General features: G+C 41.9%; 1 protein-coding gene across 2 annotated transcripts in view; it reads left to right on the top strand.

Moving 5' to 3' along the window:
• The first annotated feature begins 1,261 nt into the window (after positions 1-1,261).
• LOC134568167 (coagulation factor XIII B chain-like) overlaps positions 1,262-22,446 on the top strand; it is a 58,765-nt gene continuing 37,580 nt past the window's right edge. For both annotated transcript variants that reach the window (XM_063426522.1, XM_063426521.1), the window contains exons 1-4: positions 1,262-1,396; positions 12,904-13,077; positions 18,188-18,223; positions 19,008-19,196. In XM_063426522.1, the coding sequence (XP_063282592.1) occupies positions 1,324-1,396; positions 12,904-13,077; positions 18,188-18,223; positions 19,008-19,196 (472 nt within the window). In that variant the 5' untranslated portion in view covers positions 1,262-1,323. The remainder of the gene's footprint in view (positions 1,397-12,903; positions 13,078-18,187; positions 18,224-19,007; positions 19,197-22,446) is intronic.

Genomic DNA, 22,446 nt, shown 5'->3' on the forward strand with positions numbered 1-22,446 from the left:
TCCCTATACAAAACAAAAACTTTTACATTCTGCTTTTTACCTAGATAGATCCAAACACATTATTGGTTTAAACACTAAACTGGGAATTGAACAAGACGTTAGGCAATGTTAGGCTAAAATAGCCAAGCTAGAAAAAACTGGTAGGATACTGCATATGGAGTCCTCTCCATATCTCAAACTATGTACAATGTTAGACGTTAAAAAGTGGATGTTCCAAGTAAGCCGCAGAACCACTATAGAATAGTGTTCATTGGACCTCCAGTGCTCAAGCAACACGCAGAACTCTTATGCATGGAGTGTAGAGTCCACTGGATACTTTCTCTCACCACCTTTGCAGTGAGATGGGAATTTAATACTGTTTGGGGTGTCCACTGGTCTCTGTGTAAACCAGAGGAAAGCCATGCAAGCCTATCCTTTCCCTTCACTCCATTGTTGGGATTGTGTGGCTAATAATACTACCCAAAGCTTCCAGGACTATTAGTAATGTCATCATCTACTATGGATTTCTGTTAATGGAAATATACATCTGTTATGCAGGGAGAAAAGAAAAACAGTAAAAACCTCTGCAATTTCAAAATAAAATAACTCCATAACTCACAAAATCAAATTTCCACTGGATGGTGTATGTGAAAACAAAAGAAATATGCAGTAATCATCTTGCTCTGCATTATTAACTCTTCATGCCCTCTAAGAGAGTTAGGTGAGTGGGAGAGCATGCACAGTCTCACCCTGTTTATATAAGGTCCAGGTGACCCCAAACCATAGCAGGCCAATATCTAGGAAATGGTGGCGAGATTCGGAGTCAGTCATGGATTGCCTACTCCATGCACTAATCTTCACAACGCCACATGTGGTTCTGGAACACCCACACTTTGTATTATAAACCCCTCACCTCTTGTGTGGGAAGGGTATGGTTCTACCGTTGCTTACAGTTTGCCCTGCAACGCTAAAGGCCCTATCTCACAGCCTAGGATTTGGGGTGGATGAGGGGTGCAGTACGTCCATTTCATATAGTACTCATCCACCACACACACTTAGGGATTAAAGTTTTAAAGTGGGGGTGCTATGCTATTTATGTGATATTGGATTATAAGAAGGGAGTAGCAGTTAGATACATTTTTTTTGTATCTATTACTAGGATATTACGACAGATACTGACAATAAAAAGGTTGTCTACTGTCGGTAAGTGTTGTGTAAATATCTCCTGGGGGTGGAGTTTGTAGCTGTTTAAAAAAAACTTATCTTAGAGAACAGAGTAGAATAACAGCAGGACAGGGACTCTGTGAACATCACACATTTCTCACAAACTGAGCAAAGTTTGCAATGAAGAAGCAGGAACTTTTGATTTTTATTGTCGTACATCTGGGAATTTGTACTGCTAGACTAGCACTTCCAGGTAAGAAATCTTAATTATATTTTGACCAGATTTATAACTCCATATACCTTCATAGTGACAAAAAATAACAGTAAACACATCCTAAATTTAAAACGTCTCCATAATAATAAAGTGTAGGTTCTGCCATTTTGCATGTAATATACAAAAATAATGAATAATAATACATTTTTGTTTCTTTAAAAACCATATATATCAGGTAAAGATAATGTTTTAAATGGCATGTTATGAATGTATTTTAATTTTCCATTAATATTTCTGTATATTAATTACTGTACACAGATAATCATTTGAACACTTCTTTTATACAATATATTACAAATACAATAGTTATATTAATTATTTTCCTACCCTATACCCACGATTACATAAAGACATATTCTAGTCACCAATTTAATGGTGTGGTTGAATGTACATGGCTGGATTGGGAATCATGATAGTTGGATTTAGAACTGCTGCTTAAAGGGACTCTCCAGTGCCAGGAAAACAAATCAGTTTTCCAGGCACTGCAGGACTCTGCAGTGCCCCCTCTCTAACAACCACCGTCCAATGTTGCTGAAGGGGTTAAAACACCTTCAGTGACTTACCTGAATCCAGCGCGATGTCCCTCGGCGCTGGGTCAGGCTCTGCCTATGCTCCTCCCAATGACGCGTGCACTTTAGACCTCCCCATAGGAAAGCATTATTCAATGCTTTCCTATGGAGATTCCATAGACAGCCACTACAGGAGGACTTAGCCCTACAAGGTAATTATTGCAGTTGATAAAAATAAAAATAAAAATGCAATAATTACACTTGCAGGATTAAGGATGATGGGAGTTGGCACCCAGACCACTCCAATGGGAAGAAGTGGTCTGGGTGCCTGGAGTGTATTTTTAATGTAGTGGTTCTAATGTCTATAGTTTGTCCTTGCAGGCTTTTCAATGTAAACACTGCCTTTTCAGATAAAAAGCAGTGTTTACATTGGTGCCTTGAAACACCTCTTGTGGTAGTCACTCCAGACTCTAGAGGTGCTTCTTAGTTGAACTGATACTCCAGACACCAAAACAACTTAATCTAAATTAAGTTGTTATGCTGCCAGAAGGACCGGGAGGCACTTTTACCTCAAGGGGTTAAACTGTTCTAAAACGGTTTTAAGCTCAAGGTTGCCTCCAGAGGCGATGTCCACTTCCCCTCTGGTGGCATGCGGCTTCTGAATTTTCAGATTAAGGAAGCACAGTGTGCTCTCCATTCACTAAACTGGCTTAGAAATAAATAAAACCTTTTGTAGTACTCTGTGAAGTAGTTGACTTGCTACAATACATGAATATAAGTAGCACTTAAAAATAATAAATACCTGCTGCGGCCATCACTACTAACTTAATGAAAAACTGGTGGAATGTAGTGAAAAGTGGGTATATATACCTCAAGCAGTTCCTATTTAAGCAAAAATGAATTATACCTATATTAACCATAGATTTAGACAACCGTACATACAAAAGTTGAAAAGTGTAGCAAAATACAAATAACAAATGTTACACAGTAGAGTCACTAGAAACAAAGTATTGATGCACTAAGAATATAATTGATTTAAAGGAGCACTGTAGGGTCAGGAACACAAACATGTATTCCTGACCCTATAGTGTTAAAACCACTATCTAGCCCCCTTGGTCCCCTTTGCCTCCCTAAAGATAGTTAAAAAAATCTTACTTGTATACAAGTCTGAAGCTGCTGCCTCTGCCTGTGAACTTCCTCTGGTATCATCAGAAGTGGTGGCCTGATCCAATCACAATGCTTCCCCATAGGATTGGCTGAGACTGACAAAGAGGCAGATCAGGGGCACAATTCAAACACAGCCCTGGCCAATCAGCATCTCCTCATAGAGATTAATTGAATCAATTAATCTCTATGAGGAAAGTTCAGTGTCCGCATGCAGAGGGAGGAGACACTGAATGTTTGGATGCATTTTGGCCATGATCCAGGAAGGATCACTAACAGCCATCTCTGAAAATACAGTGTTTACAGCAAAAAGCCTGAAAGTAATGATTCTACTCACCAGAACATCAGGTAGAGCTGAGTAAAATACAGAGAGAACACACAGAGCTGGGAACAATATGGTAACTACCCCACACAGAAAGGATCACTGTTATGGTTTACACAAAGCTGCAATACAAAGATCCCCACAGTACATGTTCCTTCCTGTATCATGCTCCAGTTGTCTCTTTCTATCTTCCTAGCCTTCTCTTAGCTCTCGTTCTCATGATCTTATCTTCATTAGTGCTCCTGCTATGATAACTTTAGCTTTCTATTAAAGGGACACTCCAGGCACCCAGACCACTTCTGCCCATTGGAGTGGTCTGGGAGCCAACTCCCACTACCCTTAACCCTGCAAGTGTAATTATTGCAGCTACTAGAGGGCACTTCCTGCATCATAGCACAGAAAACCTGTGCTAGAGCGTCGCTGGACGTCCTCATGCTGTGTGAGGACCTCTAGCGTCGCTCAATTCCCCATAGGAAAGCATTGAAAAGCATTTTCAATGCTATCCTATGGGGAGTTCTAATGCACATGCGCGGCAATTAGGTCTCCCCAGCCGGTGGGCGGGATCAGTCTCGCCCACCGGCCGACGTAAAGACTGGGAGGAGCAGCGGCAAGAAGAAACCACCGCCGAGGGATATCAGCGGGGTCTCAGGTAAGTGACCTGAAGGGATTTTCACCCCTTCAGCAACCGGGGATGGGGGGTGGGAGGGAGAGGGGACCTGCAGCTATTTAGAGTTTCCCTTTAAATATTGCTGCTGTTATGAAACATGCAGCTACTCCATTAGGTCTGTGCACACAGTGTGCATATGGCTAAAGCATCATGATACTGATAGACTCCAAATATGTCAGCTACTCAGCACACAGTCTACACAGGGTAACGCAGCAGGATACTGACATACTCCTTATTAACTTTGCAGCTGGCAATACAATGAATTTCCGGTGGTAATATGGAGCCAAGAGGTAGCTAACATTACCAACATTCATTACGGGTTGAAACAGATTGAAATCAGAATCAGATCAGTCCTCAGAGTCACAGCCCCAGTCCTTTAGATTAAAGTGTCACCACTTTTCAACTAGCCAAGGCATGAGTCTTGCAGGTCTAAGCTGTAGAGTGACAGAGCACTTTAAAGAAGATGGTGGGTATATGCAGTAGGAGTTATATTTATTAATGGCAGACAGTACACTGCTCTGTGTAAGAAATGCCCCCCTCTCCTTGTCACCCCCAGGCTTCCCTGGGTTTATTTATATATATTTAGTAAATATTTGAGCATATTACATTGCTTAATCATCCCTCAAACAGTCACATGGGCTATTGGGGGATAGAAAAAGTATGCACTTATATTTGGCAGGGGCCAGGATTTGCTGATGCTGTGCTCTCCCTGTGCTGCTTCTAAGATGGCTTCTAAGATGGCCCCTTAAGTCTTTTTCCTCAAACTGTTATTCAATAAACATATCAGCGTGGTACATGTAACTGACAATGTTTTCCAAAACTAAAATTTTAAGCTCACCTTGTTTTCTTTTAAATATCAAGGCTTTGTATCCAGGTAAACCCAGCCCAGACTGATCTGTACTTTATGAATATGCTCAATCATGTTGCATACTGGCTCCATTGTCCTGTCTTTCACTTGTTAGTGAATAAACAAAATGTTGTTTTTTAATATAAATCACTGTTTCAAAGTCACCTTATCAATTTCTGTCTGGCTGCATATATGATGTTGAAATATGTCATGAAAAAAAGGGTTACAACATGTCTTTATTTTCAGCAGACTGTGCAAATAGTCTGTGAAAAAAGTGATAAGTGCTCTCTATCCAATAAAGCAGCTATTCACCAACAAGGAGTTCCTTTTACCTTGTGAACAATAGAACAAAACAAGCAAGTAAATTAGGTGGACAGCGCTAAGAATTATTATAATAAAATCATACATACACAGGTAGCAGCAGATTTCGCAATTGTGTGTCTTACTCTTAAAAAAAGGGAAATAAAAGTACAATGATAGTGCAGTATGTTATGAATAATATGGTTGTAAAGATATATTCCAAAGGGGCACTCACGTTTTCCAGAGCTTATAAAGCTCTATTTTAGGAGCCGTCTAAGGATTTCTTTTTGCTGGTATCAGATTCCCAAGGTAGTGCGATTCATCATATGAAAAAAATAAGGATGTATACCAATGGTACAGTACGTATGTAAAAGTAGGATAAGTAAATAATATTTGACCTACTTACATTTGCTAGAGCAATGACCTGCTCTAGTGTATGGAGCTTTAGGTGGAACAATCCCCACCTAGGGATATATGTAGATCAGGAACAGCAGAGTGATGGTAAGAGTATAAGGAGCTCAAGAATGACTGGGTATTAAAACAGAATCTTTATTAATAAACAGAATAAATAAAACTATTTAAAAGTGAACTATATAGTAAAAAGAAGTATAAATAAAACCAGTCCTTGTAGGCAATCCTTAATCTCCACTTGACATGTTTCGCTTAGTGCAGTTGTTTACAAATTAAACTGCATATTTGTCCAGGGAAGTACACATATATGTACACAGGCACACACAGACAGATGCAATCAAAGAAATACACTCACACACAAATCCACGTGCATACTGACACACACTATAACCCATACAAATGCACAGATAGATACAGTGACACATTGACACATACATAAAGAAAGAAAGAAAACATATTCCAGCAACATTCTTGTGGGCTCTGGGATGGCTACACTGGCTGCACCATGACTATTTTATTCCTCATCCTTTCTGTGATGGGACTGTCCAAGCAAGCCTGGGACACTTTGGGACTATATCATTGGGCTGAGGCACAGTTCAATAAGTTTATTTCCAAGGCACACGTGCTTCAGTTTTTTGTTTTAAAGGGACACTATAGTCACAACAAAGAAAACAGTTTAAAGGGACACTCTAGGCAGCTTAACAAGTTAAGCTTAAATTAAAGCTAATAAGCTGAAATACCTGTGGTTAGTTTATTTTATTTTAATTCTGTGTAGTTTTCTCAAAGTGCTGTAAAATATTTTGCTGGTATCAGCAGTGTAACACAGTCTCTGAAAGAAACATACCTTTTTTATTAGCCAAGAAATGCTCACAGCAAAGACTCAGCACAGAGACAATGCTAGCGCTAAGCACAGTATGTGTAATATAGTTTTGTTACTCTTTTGCCTTCACTTCTGTTCCTCTCTACTCATTCTTAACCCCTTCTCCTCCAGCCCCTGTCAGCCAATGCCAGCGCCTATAGGTGGTGTCGTCATTTAGTGACAGTAGGTTTACTGTTGGGTGGGAGGGATATGCATTTTTTTTTTTTTTATCTATGCAGTTTTTTTTTTTAATAAAACATTTTTTGTGTACAGATGATGCTTCTGAATTTTCACTGCTCAATTTACTGCCATTTAGGAGTTGAATCACCTTTGTTTCTGTTTCTGCAACCCTAGTCACACCTCCGCTGCCTGAGACTGACAGAGCCTGCATGAAAACAAAATGTTTTCATTTTCAATCAGATGTAACTTACTTTAAAAGTTTTTATCTCCTGTTCTATCATTTGAACTTAAATTACATACAGGAGGCTCCTTCAGGGTCTAACAAGCTATTAACAGAGCAGGATATAAGAACTGTTAAGTTAAACAGAATTTGCAGTAAATGAGGTGTAAACATTAGATGGCTCTTTACAGGAAGAGTTTAGAAAGGCTGTGCAAGTCACATGCAAACAGGTGTTACTAGGACTGCAAAGTGATGGAACTCCTAAATGGCAGAGAATTGAGCAGTGAAACTGCAGGGGCATGATCTATACACCAAAACTGCTTCATTAAGCTCAAGTTGTTTTGGAACTATAGTGTCCTTTTAAGATCATCAACAACTTATAATGGTCATGTGTATTTGAATCCTTACTATAAACAGATGCATACTTTTTGGCAAATGTACTTATTAAAGCTGGCAAATGACGCTGAAGGAGGCGGACTTGAACCTCTGGCAGCAATGTGCTTTAACTTTGTACGTACAGCTTTTCAAACATAAAAAAAAAAAAAATTAATATTACATTGTAATTACTACACCACTAGCTTGTCATGCATGTATAGAAATTGCTAAATCATATTTAATTTCATTAAAACAAACTAGTTGCTGATGTTTTGGTAGACTGTATGTCAGTGGTGTATCCTGGTTTTGTGCTGCCCTAGGCAGGACAAAACCCAGGCGCCCCCCCCCCCCCCCTCCTCACCCAACCCTTCCCCCCGCCCTGCCTTCTAAATACACACACACACACACACACATTCACTAACAGATACGCATACACTAGCTAACAAAAACAAACACTCACTAACAGACACACAACCCACTCACAGGCAAACACACTCACACTTACAGATACACACACACACTCACACTAACAGGCAAACACACACACTAACAGACACACTCACTCACTAACAGACACACTCACTCACTAACAGACACACTCACTCACTAACAGGCACACACACTCACTAACAGGCACACACACACAGTCAGAGACACACACTAACAGACACACACACACTAACAGACACACACACTAACAGACACACTCACTCACTAGCAGACACACACACACTCACTAACAGACACACTCACTCACTAGCAGACACACTCACTAACAGACACACACACACAGTCAGAGACACACGCAGTCAGACACACACACACACACTCACTAACAGACACACACACTCACACAGTCAGAGACACACACACACTCACTAACAGACACACACTCACTAACAGACACACACTCACTAACAGACACACACACTCACACAGTCAGAGACACACACACTCACTAACAGACACACACACTCACACAGTCAGAGACACACACACACTCACTAACAGACACACACACTCACACAGTCAGAGACACACTCACTAACAGACACACACACTCACACAGTCAGAGACACACACAGTCACTAACAGACACACACACTCACACAGTCAGAGACACACACACAGTCACTAACAGACACACCCACTCACACAGTCAGAGACACACACACTCACACTAACAGGCAAACACACACACAGTCAGAGGCACACACAGTCAGACACACACTCACACACTAACACATTTTTTTTTTAATTTAACCCCCCCCCCCCCCCCCAGCCTCCTTACCTTTGGGAATGCTGGGGGGGTCTCTTTCTCCCTGGTGGTCCAGTGGCTGCTGAGCGGGCGGCATTGGCGGGCGGGCGGCTGGTGAGAGAGAGCTCCCCGTGAGCTGTCTGCTCAGCTCCCTCGCGCGCCGAAGAGTGAGGCTGGGAGCCGGAATATGACATCATATTCCGGCTCCCAGCCTCACTCTGCGGCGCGCGAGGGTGCTGAGCAGACAGCTCAGAGGAAGTGCTCCCTCGCCAGCCGCCCGCCCGCCAATGCCGCCCACCTGACCGGCATGTCTGTTAGCCACAAGGCTAACAAGACATTTGCCTTGGGCATTTGGGGGCGGCGTTTTTTGCCGCCCCCTGGAAAATGCCGCCATAGGCAAATGCCTTGTTTGCCTCGCGGCTAATACGCCCCTGCTGTATGTACCCTCTCCTAATGCATAATTGAGAAAAGACTTTCTAAGTAAATTAACAGAATTCACCTAGAAAGTGAGGCAGCTCAATGAGAAGTTGCAAGGCAATTGCCTTCCTCTGAAATTTAGCTACACTGTACTAACCAAACAAGAAGGTAACAGGACTAGTTCTCTGATTGAAAGCCAGAGGGGGTGTAACAAGCTGAAAGGGACACAATAGGCACCCAGACCATTTCAGCTCCTTGAAGTGATCTGCGTGCAATGTCCCTGTCCCCCTTAACCCTGGAAAGGTAATTATTGCAGTTGTTTATAAACTGCAATAATTACCTTTCAGGGTTAACTCCTCCTTTAGTGGCTGTCTACCAGATCATTAGGCAACGTTTGGTCATCTAACTGATGCTGGACATCCTCACGCTATGCATGAGGACTTCCAGCATTACTGTAATCCCCATAGGAAAGCATTGAATGCTTTCCTATGGGGAAATCCTAATGCGAGTGTGGCAATTGCCGCACATGCACATTTGGTCTCCCCACCAGCTGACATCGGCAGACATGAGCCAGTGCCACCACTGGACCCAGGAAAGTGACAGAAGGGGTTTTTAAACCCTTCTGCACCGTGTGGTGGGAGGTGGGCACTATAGGGAGCTATAGTGCCAGGAAAATGTATTTATTTTTCTGGCACTATTGTTTCCCTTTAATTTATAAAAGTGCCAATTTCTACTTAAATCTGCACTTTTTGTAAAATGAAAAGAGAACACACTTCATACAAGCTGAAGTGCTTTAGGGGTCTGGGGTCACCCTCTAAAGGTCTAGCTTTTTAGTAAAAATCCTCAGATTTTAGATCATCTGCCTGCATCAAGAACTTGGCCAGTCAAAAGCCCCTCATTTTGGTCTATAAACAGCTGGACAAGTTTAAACTAGGACTGAAAATGCATATTTATTTAATTCTTAATTTAAGAGTTCTTATACGTTATTCTAATCCAGAGCCCTTTACAAAATTATAACAATTACTCCTATTTATCAAACACAATCGGCAACACTCTACTGGATGGATACAGACAATAGTTGTTTATCTTACTGCCTTTGGCAAGATTAGAAATGGGAAAATCTCTAAGCAACACACAAAGATAGCATGCACTCATTTCTTAGTCGTCAATATACCGTATATATACTCGAGTATTCGGTCAGTTCAGCTGGGAGCTGAGTGGTATTCTCCCAAAAGATGTGCTCAGCCCCCAGCTATCTACCAAACGTTCGGTCACATTAATCTACCGAATAAAACTCTAAAACTGTATTTTAATGTAGATTGTCAGTTCTGCTGCACGAGGGGATAATCCACTTAATCGTCCATTTTAGTGGGAGTATCCTTCTCGTGCAGCGAAGCCTGTTGGGAGAATTATGCTGCATGATGGGAGAAATCCCCTGAAACAACTGTATGGAAACCCCTTGCATGGGGAACTGTATAAATATGCACGCTGTGAATAAAGCCAGTTAGTTGACTCCCAAACTGTGTTTCGTCCGGTTATTGGGAGGATTGGGGATATTGCCTTACTTTTCAGCGCTGACTGTGGATGTACCTGTTATACCAGCGGAGATCGTGGATTCTAATACTGCACTCCGCTACAGAGTATAAGCCGAGTTTTTCAGCACATTTTTTGTGCTGAAAACCCCCAACTCGGCTTATACTCGAGTCAATGTCTGTATTATGGCAATTTAAATTGCCATAATACAGACAGGGGGCTGGCAGAGAGCGCTTACCTCTCCTGCAGCTCCTGTCAGCTCCCTCTGCAAGTCCCAGTGTAAGTCTCGCGAGAGCCGCGGGGTCATAACGCGGCTCTCGTGAGACTTACACTGGGAGCTGACAGAGGTGCTGACCGGACCGGTGCAGAGGAGAAGGGAGCTGACAGGAGCTGCAGGAGAGGTAAGTCAACGCTCTCTGCCAGCCCCCCTCCACTGAACTGCCAATGCCACTGGACCACCAGGGAGTGAGAGCCTCCCTCCCTGCCATGTATCAAGCAGGGAGGGGGGACGAAAAAAAATATAAATATAAATAATAATAAATAAATAAATATATATATATTTTAAAAATAATAATAATAAAAAAATAAAATAATTACAAAAAAATAATAATAAAAATGCCCACCCCCCCACCAAGGCTCTGCAAACACACACACACACACACACACTGCACTCATACACACTGCACTCATACACACTGCACTCATATACACACTGCACTCATGCACACACTGCACTCATGCACACACTGCACTCATGCACACACTGCACTCATGCACACACTGCACTCATGCACACACTGCACTCATGCACACACTGCACTCATGCACACACTGCACTCATGCACACACTGCACTCATGCACACACTGCACTCATTATATACACACACTGTTATAAATATTCAATTAATATAATTTTTTTAGGATCTAATTTTATTTAGAAATTTACCAGTAGCTGCTGCATTTCCCACCCTAGTCTTATACTCGAGTCAATACGTTTTCCCATTTTTGGGGGGGTAAAATTAGGGGCCTCGGCTTATATTCGAGTCGGCTTATACTCGAGTATCTACGGTATCTGTTAATCCCAAACTACTTGTGTGTCTGCTCTGTGAGGTGAGAGGATGACTAGTGGTTTCCCTTCTGTACAAATTGTCAGTTCTGCTCAGAGCAGAGGTTTCAGTTATGTGCAGTTAAGGTGTAAATATTCTATTATGAAAATTGCAAGCTGAACTAGGGAATCTCCTCACAGAAAGATTAAAGGAACACTATAGTGTCAGGAATACAAACGTGTATTCCTGAAACTATAGTTTTTAAATAGCCATTTAGACAGCTGGCCCCCTACTCCTTAGTTTAAAAAGGTGTAAAACGCATCTTTTATTTTAAGCGTCTGGTCACTTCTGACCCCGCCCCCACTCTGCCTCCTTGGCTGAGATCATCATATTTGATGATCTCAGCCAATCCAAAGCTTTCCCATAGTAAACTATTGGGAGGCTATTGTGCATTGTTCCAATCCGCATGTCCTCATACAGATGCATTAAATCAATGCATCTCTATGAGGAACGCTCAGCACCTCCATGCAGGGTGTGAAGTCGCTGGGCACTGACCCAGGAAGAACCTCTAGTGGTCCTCTGAGTAACTGTTACTAGAGGTGTTCCCAGGCAGGAATGTAAACACTGCCTTTTATCTGAAGGAAAGGGAGGGGCTAGCTGCGGTGAGAGAGACAATGTGAGTAAACTACTTTTTTATCTCCAACTTGAGGGAAGGCGGTCACCTAAACAGCCACTCCAGGACTATAGTATTAGGAATGCATGTTTGTATTCCTGACACTATAATGTTCCTTTCTAGCTAGAAGTTAGTTGTTTGTAATTAGCTTGTATTAGAAATGGCAATATCTGCCTGCAAATTTTGGTTTGACTGAATTGTGTAAATTCAGTAAAATGGAATTTGCAGGTGCTAGTTCTGCTGAATTATTATAGATTATATTATAGATATATATTATAGATTATAAGCATTTGGTTGTGTTTTTGTATAATTTGCATTTCAACTATTCAAATGCATTTGAACTAGCTGAAATTCAGTCTACATTTAGTTTAACCCCTTAAGGACACACGACATGTGTGACATGTCATGATTCCCTTTTATTCCAGAAGTTTGGTCTTCAAGGGGTTAAGGTGTTTGAGTCATTATTGTGAAACTCAGACATTGCTAAATTTTCTAATCAAATCCAGATTTTTTGACCTGAATGCACCCAGATGGTACATATTTATTTTATGGATTGGGGGCGTGCGGTCTTTGGTGAATAACTATATATATATATATAAGAGAGAACGCAAAAGTACAGCTCATTATATATTGAACCATTGTGCTGGTGCCTAGAGTATCCCTGTATCCCTGTATTAAGACTGGTCTGGTTTCCTTTGTCCTAGATTGGAAATGCGATATAACTACATGTGATACCATTCAGCATTGGCCTTTCAAAAAGGATTACAAAGTCGATGATGTTGTGGAATCTGTTTGCATGGAAGGATACAGGCTGAAGGGTTTTAAATTAAGCCAATGTTATTCATATGGATGGGATCCTCCACTGCCCACTTGTGAAGGTAATTAAAAAAATATTTAATTATTTTTGAGATTTCTCAATCAGTGCCATGCAAATGTTATTATTCCATTAGAATCTCCATCTTGCAAATTACTCAAGGTTATCAGTTAAAATGAAAAATACTGGGAATCCATATGAATTGTGCAATGTAGGCCAAATTAGCCAGGTTAAAAACGTAACTGCCTCGAAGATATTTTCAGTGCAGTTGATTTGGCCTAAAACTTGAAATTCACTTTGAATTCAATACACGTCACACTTTAGCAAATAACCTTATAAGATGAAAACTACAGATTTGAGAAAAATACCAAACGTGTCCAGTGGCTTAAATTGTGCACATCAGATGTTAACAAATGACAAAGCACTGTTTAGAGAATTATAGCTCCATGACTGCATATGTGTAGTATTAAAGAAAAAAATATATATTTTTTTTGTAATATAATTGCCTTCATTTTCTTATTAATTCATGTCTGCTGAAATTTTCAAAGGCATTACTTACCTACTTTTTATTCAAGTCATTTTCTTGCACCCATGACCGCATACCATGTTATCTGACCCAATGCTCACTACATTACCCTGGGTTCAGGACCAATGTGGCCTACTGGGAAATTTCAGTGTCCTGCATACCATCAGGACGGTTGCATCCAAAAGACTTCCGTCTGGGTGAACAGGCTGTGGGGCACAAACAATCAGATGACCGGCAGGAGGGGAGTTCACAGCACTACCCTACCAGCCAGTAACACTTTGAGAAAGACCCCTTAAGGGTTGAAACGTCAATTTGATGTCAATTTAAATATTTCTAATTAAAACCACATATTTACTTTGAAGTCCTGTAAGTGCATGTGTGTGTGTAGATTGGATTAGTCGTATTAGTCCAGTAGACAAGATGCCAAAATACCAGAGTATTGCAGTATGCAATGATACCTTTTTTTTATTAAATTAACATAATATTTCAAAGACAAGCTTTCAAGAGTTCTCTCTTACTCAGGTCTGAAGCATTAATGATCAATCTGATAGAGTTTAATAATTAAAAACAACTGATGTTAGAGAGGGGGATGGAGGGGGGTGGGGGTCATAAATAGCAGAAAATGTGCCTGAAAGGTGCAGGTTGGCTGAGAATAGCCAGAAAAAGTAAATAAACAGAGCAGAGTCAATAAGCCTGTTGAAAAGAAAAATGGAAAAAAAAAAAAGAAAGAAAAAAAAACAGCAGAGCAGGACATGCAAGTGTAGCTGCATATATGTATGTATATAAATTGATCCATTAAAGGTTAAGCGAGAATATTGAAAAATAACTATATAAGACATTAAGATGGGTGTTTATATAAAGTTTTGTTAGTGTGTGAGAAAGCCAGAATCTACATTAAGTCCTTCATTTCTGGTGTTGAAATGTGTGATCATTTAAATCTCCAATGTCTTTCATTCATGAGAGTGTGTCAGAATTCTATCCTGACAACCAAGATAGTGTTTTATTTTATTACTGCAATGCCTGTTTCTCGCCTCTAGTGGCCTCCCTAGCCACTAGTCAATCCTCAGTCGCTCTTACCTGCTTCATATGATCTTCCAAGTCTGTTATAAAAGGCCACACCCAACTTATCACATGGCCTTTACATTGAGAGCCAGCCAGCAGCCCCACTGGACCCCAGGGAAAGGTAGGGAGGCTGGGGGATTAAATTTTTTTTTTAAAAATGTGAGTGTGTATGTTACTGTGTGTGTGTCTGTTACTGAGTGTGTTAGTTGTGTGTTATTTTGTGTGTCTGCTAGTGAGTGTCAGTGTTTGTGTGTCAGTATGTCAGGGTGGCGGTCCGGTGCCCGGAACCCAGGCGGGACGTGGACCGAGACCCATTATGCCTGATGTTAAGTAGGAGTCACACTGCGGAGGAGGATTAACAGGGTCCGGTGCAGGGTAACCGCACGCCCCCTGGTGTTGAGCACCAGCGTTTGTGCAGCCACATACCAAGACCCTGATTCAGCTTATGCGGATACCAGGAACTAGGAGCTTGGAAATTAAGCAGACCTCCCATGAGCTTAATAGGGAGGCTCTGCAGCAGGATTGTATCCAGTACTAGAAACAAGGCAAGACTAGAGATAGGCACCAAACATGAAAACAAGACAGAACTAATAGAACCCAGAGCCAGAGAAAGATAGTAAGCTAAACCCAGAACATATACACAAGACATGAGGAAAACATGAACATAACATGGGCATGACTGGACAGGACTATACATGGACTGGGGATACAAACTAAAACAAGACAAGATAACATAGGCAAAACAAGAGGAGAAATAACTAAATACTACATATGAAAATCATGGGGATTTAGTCACACTATATGATCATACATTGCATAAGCCTGCCAACAACGCCAATGTACCCTATATCTGGCAGGTCCTACACTGCCTAAAGTATGCTAAAACATCCCAAGTAGACATATATAGCACTTACCTGCAAGAAAGGGCAGAAGCTTTGAGCAGCTGCCTGCAGGGCTCTGAAACAGAAAGGAATGATGGAAAACAAACAGGCAACATAAAACAAACATTTAAAGGAAACCTGGAGACTGGGAAATCCAGGGACGAACTATAGGAATGAACCCAGAAATCCCAGCATAAAGAAAACCAGACATAGAATAGAAAACCAAAAACCCAAGAAAGCTAAGCAAGAATAGCAAAAAGAGTACTGGATACCAGAAGCCAAGTCCAGACATCAGAACAGAGCAGAGCAGATCATGACACAGTGAGTGTGTGTGTGTTAGTTTGTGTGTCTGTCACTGAGTGTGTGTCTGTTAGCTAGTGTGTATGCATCTGTTCGCGTGTGTTTGTGTGTGTGGTTAAAACCCCTTCAGCACTTACCTTTCCAAAGGAGCCCGGCGCTGGAGATCTCGCCGCCCCAATCCGCCTCTCCGGTCTGAATGCACGTGCATAATAATAATAATTCAAACCGCCCTTAAGGAAAGCATTACTCAATACTTTCCTGTGGACGTCCAGCGTCTTCTCACTGTGGTTTTCACAGTGAGAATCGCGGAAGCGCCTCTAGCCGCTGTCACTGAGACAGCCACCAGAGGCTGGATTAACCCTCAGTGAAACATAGCAGTTTCTCTGAAATTACTATGTTTTCAGCTGCAGGGTTAAAACTAGAGTGACCTGGCACCCAGACCACTCCATTGAGCTGAAGTGATCTGAGTGTCTATAGTGGTCCTTTAAGTGTATGTGTATCTGCATGCACTGGCGTACCTACCGCTGTCGCAGGGGTCACGACTCCTGCGACCAGGTGTCCGCCGCCATGTGTTGCGGCCCCGGCCCGTGCAGGGTAAACGCCGGGGGGGGGGGGGGATGGATCAACATATATGCGGCAATAACACAGCCAGACACAATAACAAATGATACAACATTAAGGGATCATATTTGTGCACATCTGTGAATGTGGTGTACATGATAGTGTGTGACAAAGGTTGCTACATTGGAGAAACTGTCCTTTAGCTGCATCCCAGAATGAACCTACACAGACACTCAATCAAGAACCACAAGGAAAGCGGATATTGTACCCCTGTTGATCCACAAGCACCAATACATGCACCTACATGTACAATGTACACAATACATGTACCTATCAATATACAAAGTACGGTGTGTAGACCTATGCTTTCCAATACTCTTATGCATGTGTGCTTATATATGACTGTGCATTTATATTTGTGTATATGTGTTTGTGTGTATGTATATGTGTTCATGTATTTATGTCTATGCGTATACATGTATGTATAAAGTGTGTATATGCTTATGTGCTTGTGTGTGGATGTACGTGTAGGCGAGCATGTACATATATTTGGGCATTTGGTTATATGTACATTGTATGTACTTGTGTATAGTATGTATGTTCTTGTGTATACTTGTACATATGCACTACTTGTGTATATGCCTATGTACATGAGTGTGAGTGTGTCTGTGTATGGATATAGGCTTTAATGCATATTCTGTAACTCTTGGATAGGAATTCATACATTCTTTATATTAATACTCCCCCCTTCTGCGCTGTTTACTTGGTTTTTTTTGGAGGGTGGTTTCCTCTCCCCCCTCACTCTGTGATCTTCGCATTAGATATTTACGACCCTCTGCAAGAATGGTGTCTATGTTCTATCAAACCTGTCCTATCTGCACTCATGTCGCTTTAACCCCTGTATCACAACTCAACTTTGAATTCTATGTGTCGTCTTGCTCAGAAATGCTTCAGACTTGAGAAAGGGAGGTTCTCCCAAAAGCTTGTCATTAAAAAATTCTATTAGTCCAATAAAAAGTTATTACAAGTTATGAATTGTATCTGTTTTTTACATCCACATCACTGGACTAATACGGCTACAATCTCTACTTGAACACTATATATATATATATATATATATATATATATATATATATATTTGTTTTTTGTTCTTTAATACATTGCAAAACACAAATACACACACCAGTCAAGCCACAAGACTTGCTTTTCCCACAGAAATCTCACTTTAACAGTGCTCTCACTACTGCAAGGGATTCTGGTTAGACGTATGCAAATGAGCTCAAGCTCATGCTGATGAGTTGCATTAACAAAGAAACAGCTGTCCATGAGCGGTACACTGGCTTTGCTTCTCTTCCTGAGTTATTTCAAAGCTGTTGTATACAGCAGACACATAATCCAAGGAATCCATGTATAAATTTTAATTATGAGGCAAAAATGTGGTTCTTCGTTGAGCTCATTTGCATACGCCTACCCAGAATCCCTTGCAGTAGTGAGTGCACTGTTAAAGTGAGATTTCTGTTGGAAAAGCAAGTCTGATGGCTTGACTGGTGTGTGTATTTGTGTTTAGCAATGTAGTAACTATCCACTTACTTCAGGTGGAAGGGGTTTTAATCCACACTTTTCCCCCACCACAACTAGATTGGTATGTACTAGATATAGAGATAGAGAGAGAAAAAGACCAAAGAATTTGTTTATAATCAAATCCGCATACTTTGTAACGAATGATGTAAAAAATTAAGTAACTAGCATTTGATAAGCAACATTTTTTGCTAAAAAAAAAGAAAAAAAAAAGGGACCTATGTTCTATACACGCAATTAATTGAATTTAACATTTCTTATTTCAGAGGATAATTCAGAATCAGCAAGCAATGGAATGAGAGGTATGTCTTAATATAGTTTAAATTTACTTGTCATCATTCATCTCTTCATTCCAACATTGTATAGCACTTTCAGAACTGCCTTTAACTTGATAACTTTTTGGCACTTGTAAAATGTTAAGTATAAAAAAATTGGAATTTGAAAATGTTATTACAAACTTAAAATTCATCCAAGTTCCATCTATTTTTAAACCTTTTATGCCAAAGGATGGGTAGGGAGAAAGCTTCGCCTCTCTTCCTGAGTTGTGTTTCAAAGCTGTTGTATACAGCAAGCATAAACTCCAAGGAATCCTTGTTTAAAATTGAAGGCTTTTCAACCACTTTTTTCCACACCATAACTTTCTTGGTTTGTGCACCGCAAATAACGCCAAGCCTCACTAGCAAGCCAGTAACCAAACTCATGCGGATGAGTTGCATTAACAAAGAAACTGCTGTCCACGACTGGTTCCATGGCTTTGCATCTCTTCCTGAGTTGTGTTTTAAATCCATTTTATACAGCAAACATAAATTCCAAGAAATCCATGTTTAAAATTGAATAATGAGCCAAAATGTGATTCTTTGTTGAAATAATTTAATATGCCCACCCAGAATCCCTTGCAGTAGTAACATCACTGCAAATATGAGCTTTCTATGTGAAAAGCAAGTCTTATGGCTTTACTTGTGTCTAGATCGGTGTTTAACAATGTATTGACTATCCACTGACTAAAGGTGTTTTCAATCACTTTTTCCCCACCATATATACATACTGATATTTTATTGTTTTGCTTTGTTTGTATATTATTTTCAGATGGAATTCAACATAATTCATTTTGTCCACATCCCCCCAAAATAAGAAACTCTGAAAAAATAACTATTAAAGAAAATTATGTTAATGGAGATACTGTGGAAATTAAATGTTTTCCTAACTTTAAACTACAAGGAACAAACATTATACACTGTGAAAATGGAATATGGGCATCCCCTCCAAAGTGCATTTGTGAGTAAAGTGCATGCATTAGGGATACAATATATAATATAAGAAAAGTACAAGATATAAAAAGTGGTGCACAAAACACTTTGTCAATATCTTGGTAGTGAAGCTCACAGGTTTGATGCAGAACAGGGGCAGTCAAAGGCAGAACCCCAGCTGTTGTAGACCTTCAACATTAATGGTGTTTTGCCAGCATTCATTTTGACAAAGCATCGTGGGCAGTGTAGTTCAACAAAATTCTGTATTCTACCTTTGATCAGTCATAGTGTAGAACACTGTTCAGCCTCACGGTTTTATATGTAAATATCACTGTCTAGTAAATATGTTTGTTTGTTTGTTTGTCTTATCTCTATATTGTATCTTTAACATTTGTCTTATATTGAGGACATGGTCAACCTACTATCTCAACCATTCTTATGCTGAACATTTCTTCTATTTTTAAGCCGTGATGACTCCAGCCTCAAGAAAGTCTACTTGGTGGTTGGATATGGAGGATTCCTATACTGAGGATTCCTACTGCCCAAATGCATTCAATATCCACGTGGTTATACCTGACTAAATATGTCCCTTGTCTGCGCCCAATTTCTGATGTATCTCCCTAGAAAACATAGTACCTTTACAGGGCCGGATTAACATAGGGGCTGATGGAGCTGCAGCTCCAGGCCCAGGCCCATGGAATAGGCCCATTGGTTTTAAAAAAAAAAAAAAAAAAAAAATTTTCTTTTTTTACATATTTTTTTTTTTTTTTACACACTACTCTTAGGGTTGCCAGGTATTTCTCATGTATTTCTTAGGGTTGCCAGGTATTTCTCAGAAGTATTTATCAGGTATTTGAGGCTGCCTAGCCGGTGCCGGTATTGCAGTAATACCGGCAATACAAATGTCTGTCTCAGTATAAACATAGTTTATTCTGCAATACCAGCGCCGGCCAGTAGGGGTCGCTGTTTGTGTGGAGAGAGGCAGTGATAAGAAGTTACGGCATCTCCCTCCCTGCATCTCTCAACTCACTGATCCGCGGGGACCAGTTCTGCACAGAGAGTCCAGACAGCAGCTCCGAGACATGGGGACGCTGAGACATTGGGACACTGGGTAACATGGGGACCCTGAGCATGGACGTCCGCAGGAATTTTTCCGGGGGGGAGGGGGGACATAATTGTAATGACATCCATGCTTGGCCCCTTTTTGACAGTGTCACGAAAGGGAAGGAGCATAGTCATTTTCACATAAAGCCAGGGTGAATAGCGTTTTCACAACTATGGTGTCAGGAATATATGTTTGTATTCCTTACACTATAGTGTTCCTTTCATCAAATTACAGGAACATTCTGGTCACCATAACAACTTTATCTAAATGAAAATGATGTGATGCAAGGAGGCCCCTGGGTGCTCTTTCTTTGAAGGGGTTAAACCGCTCTCAAATGGTTTACCCCCAAAGGCTTCCTTCAGCTCCAGATCTCCAGGTCGCTCAGTGGTATTCAACTTCTGAAACAGAGTGTCAGGAAGTGCAGATTGACGTCAGGCATGGGTGCTGCAGATTGGCTAGAGTGGTCAGCTGACCCTCTAAGCCAATCGCTAGTTCCCGATTCATAAAAATGTTTTACGTTTTTATGAATGGGGAGCTACTGATTGGCTTAGAGTGCTAGCTGACCCATCTAGCCAATCAGCGGCACCCCTACCCAGCGGCCCTCTGTGTTTCCTGACACTCAGTAAATAAAAGTGAACACATTAACACTGATATTGTTTGTTTTTACCTGGGGAGATGAGAAGGTCCAAAGTTTCCCTGCCAGGCCCAGGTACCAACGCCTAATGATGTGGTGTCCAGAATGAAGTGCTCCAATCTCATTTTCTTCTCCTTCATTTGACACAGTCTTCTTTGCCTTCTGAGGCTCCTTCTGCTCCTTTACCTTTCTGCTACTTTCTGCTTATTTTGCGCCCTTCTGCTCTCTTTCTGATCCCTTTCTGCTCCTTGATGGCCCTTCCTGCTTCTTGATGGCCCTTCCTGCTTCTTGCATACCCTTCCTGCTTCTTACTGCCCTTCCTGCTTCTTTCTGCCCCTTCCAGCTTCTTGCAGCCCCTTGCTGATCCTTTCTGTTCCTTCTGATTCTTCCTGCCCCTTCCTGCTCCTTGCTGCCCCTTCCTGCTCCTTGCAGACCCTCCCTGCTCCCTCTTCCTACTCCTTGCTGCCTCTTCCTACTCCTTGCTGCCCCTTCCTGCTCCTTGCTGCCCCTTCCTGCTCCTTGCTGCCCCTTCCTGCTCCTTGCTGTCCCTTCCTGCTCCTTGCTGCCCCTTCCTGCTCCTTGCTGCCCCTTCCTGCTCCTTGCTGCCTCTTCCTACTCCTTGCTGCCTCTTCCTACTCCTTGCTGACCCCTCTTGCTCCTTGCAGACCCTTCCTACTCCTTGCAGACCGTCCCTACCCCTTCCTGCTGCCCCTTCCTATTCCTTGCTGACCCCTCCTGCCTCTTGCAGACCCTTTCTGCTCCTTGCTGACCCCTCCTGCTCCTTGCTGCTCCTTCTACTTTACCCTCCTGTTCCTTGAAAACCTTTCGACCCCTTCCTGCTTCTTGCTGCCCCTTTCTATTCCTTGCTGGCCCCTCCTGCCCCTTGCAGAACCTTTCTGCTCCTTCTACTTTACCTTCCTCTATGCGGTCTCCCCCACCCCCCATCCCTCACTTACCTGCTCTGTAGGCTGCCTCTGTGCTGCTCCCCTGCGGTTTCAGTCATGAGAGAGAGGCAGGGATAAGCTGTAGCTTCCTGCCTTTCTCCATTCACAGCGCCACCTACTGGCCAGCGCTGGTATTGCACTGTATTCTCACACTAAAACGAAAAATAGCAGCACAAGCTGAAAAATCCGGGGGGGCCAAGTACCCCCTTTACCCCCCCATTCGGATGCCCATGACCCTGAGACACTAGGGACACAGTGGCCCCATGTCTCCCAGTGGCCCCTAGTCTGTGTCCCCATGTCTCCCAGCCACTGTCCCTAGTGTCTCAGTGTCCCCATGTCTCCCAGTGTCCCCATGTCTCTAAGTGTCCCCTAGTGTCCTAGTGACATCAGGACACATGGAGACATGAGGACACAGACTCAAAGGGACACTGGGAGACATGGGGATACAAACACTAGGGGACACTGGGCGACATGGGGACACTGAGAGGCATGGAGACACAGGGAGACATGGGGACACTGGGCGACTGAGACATAGGAGACATGGCAGTGTTCCCATGTCTCCCAGCCAGTGTCCCTAGTATCTCAGTATCGCCAT

Source organism: Pelobates fuscus, chromosome 7, assembly GCF_036172605.1.
Source record: "Pelobates fuscus isolate aPelFus1 chromosome 7, aPelFus1.pri, whole genome shotgun sequence".
Taxonomy (NCBI): Eukaryota; Metazoa; Chordata; class Amphibia; order Anura; family Pelobatidae; genus Pelobates; species Pelobates fuscus.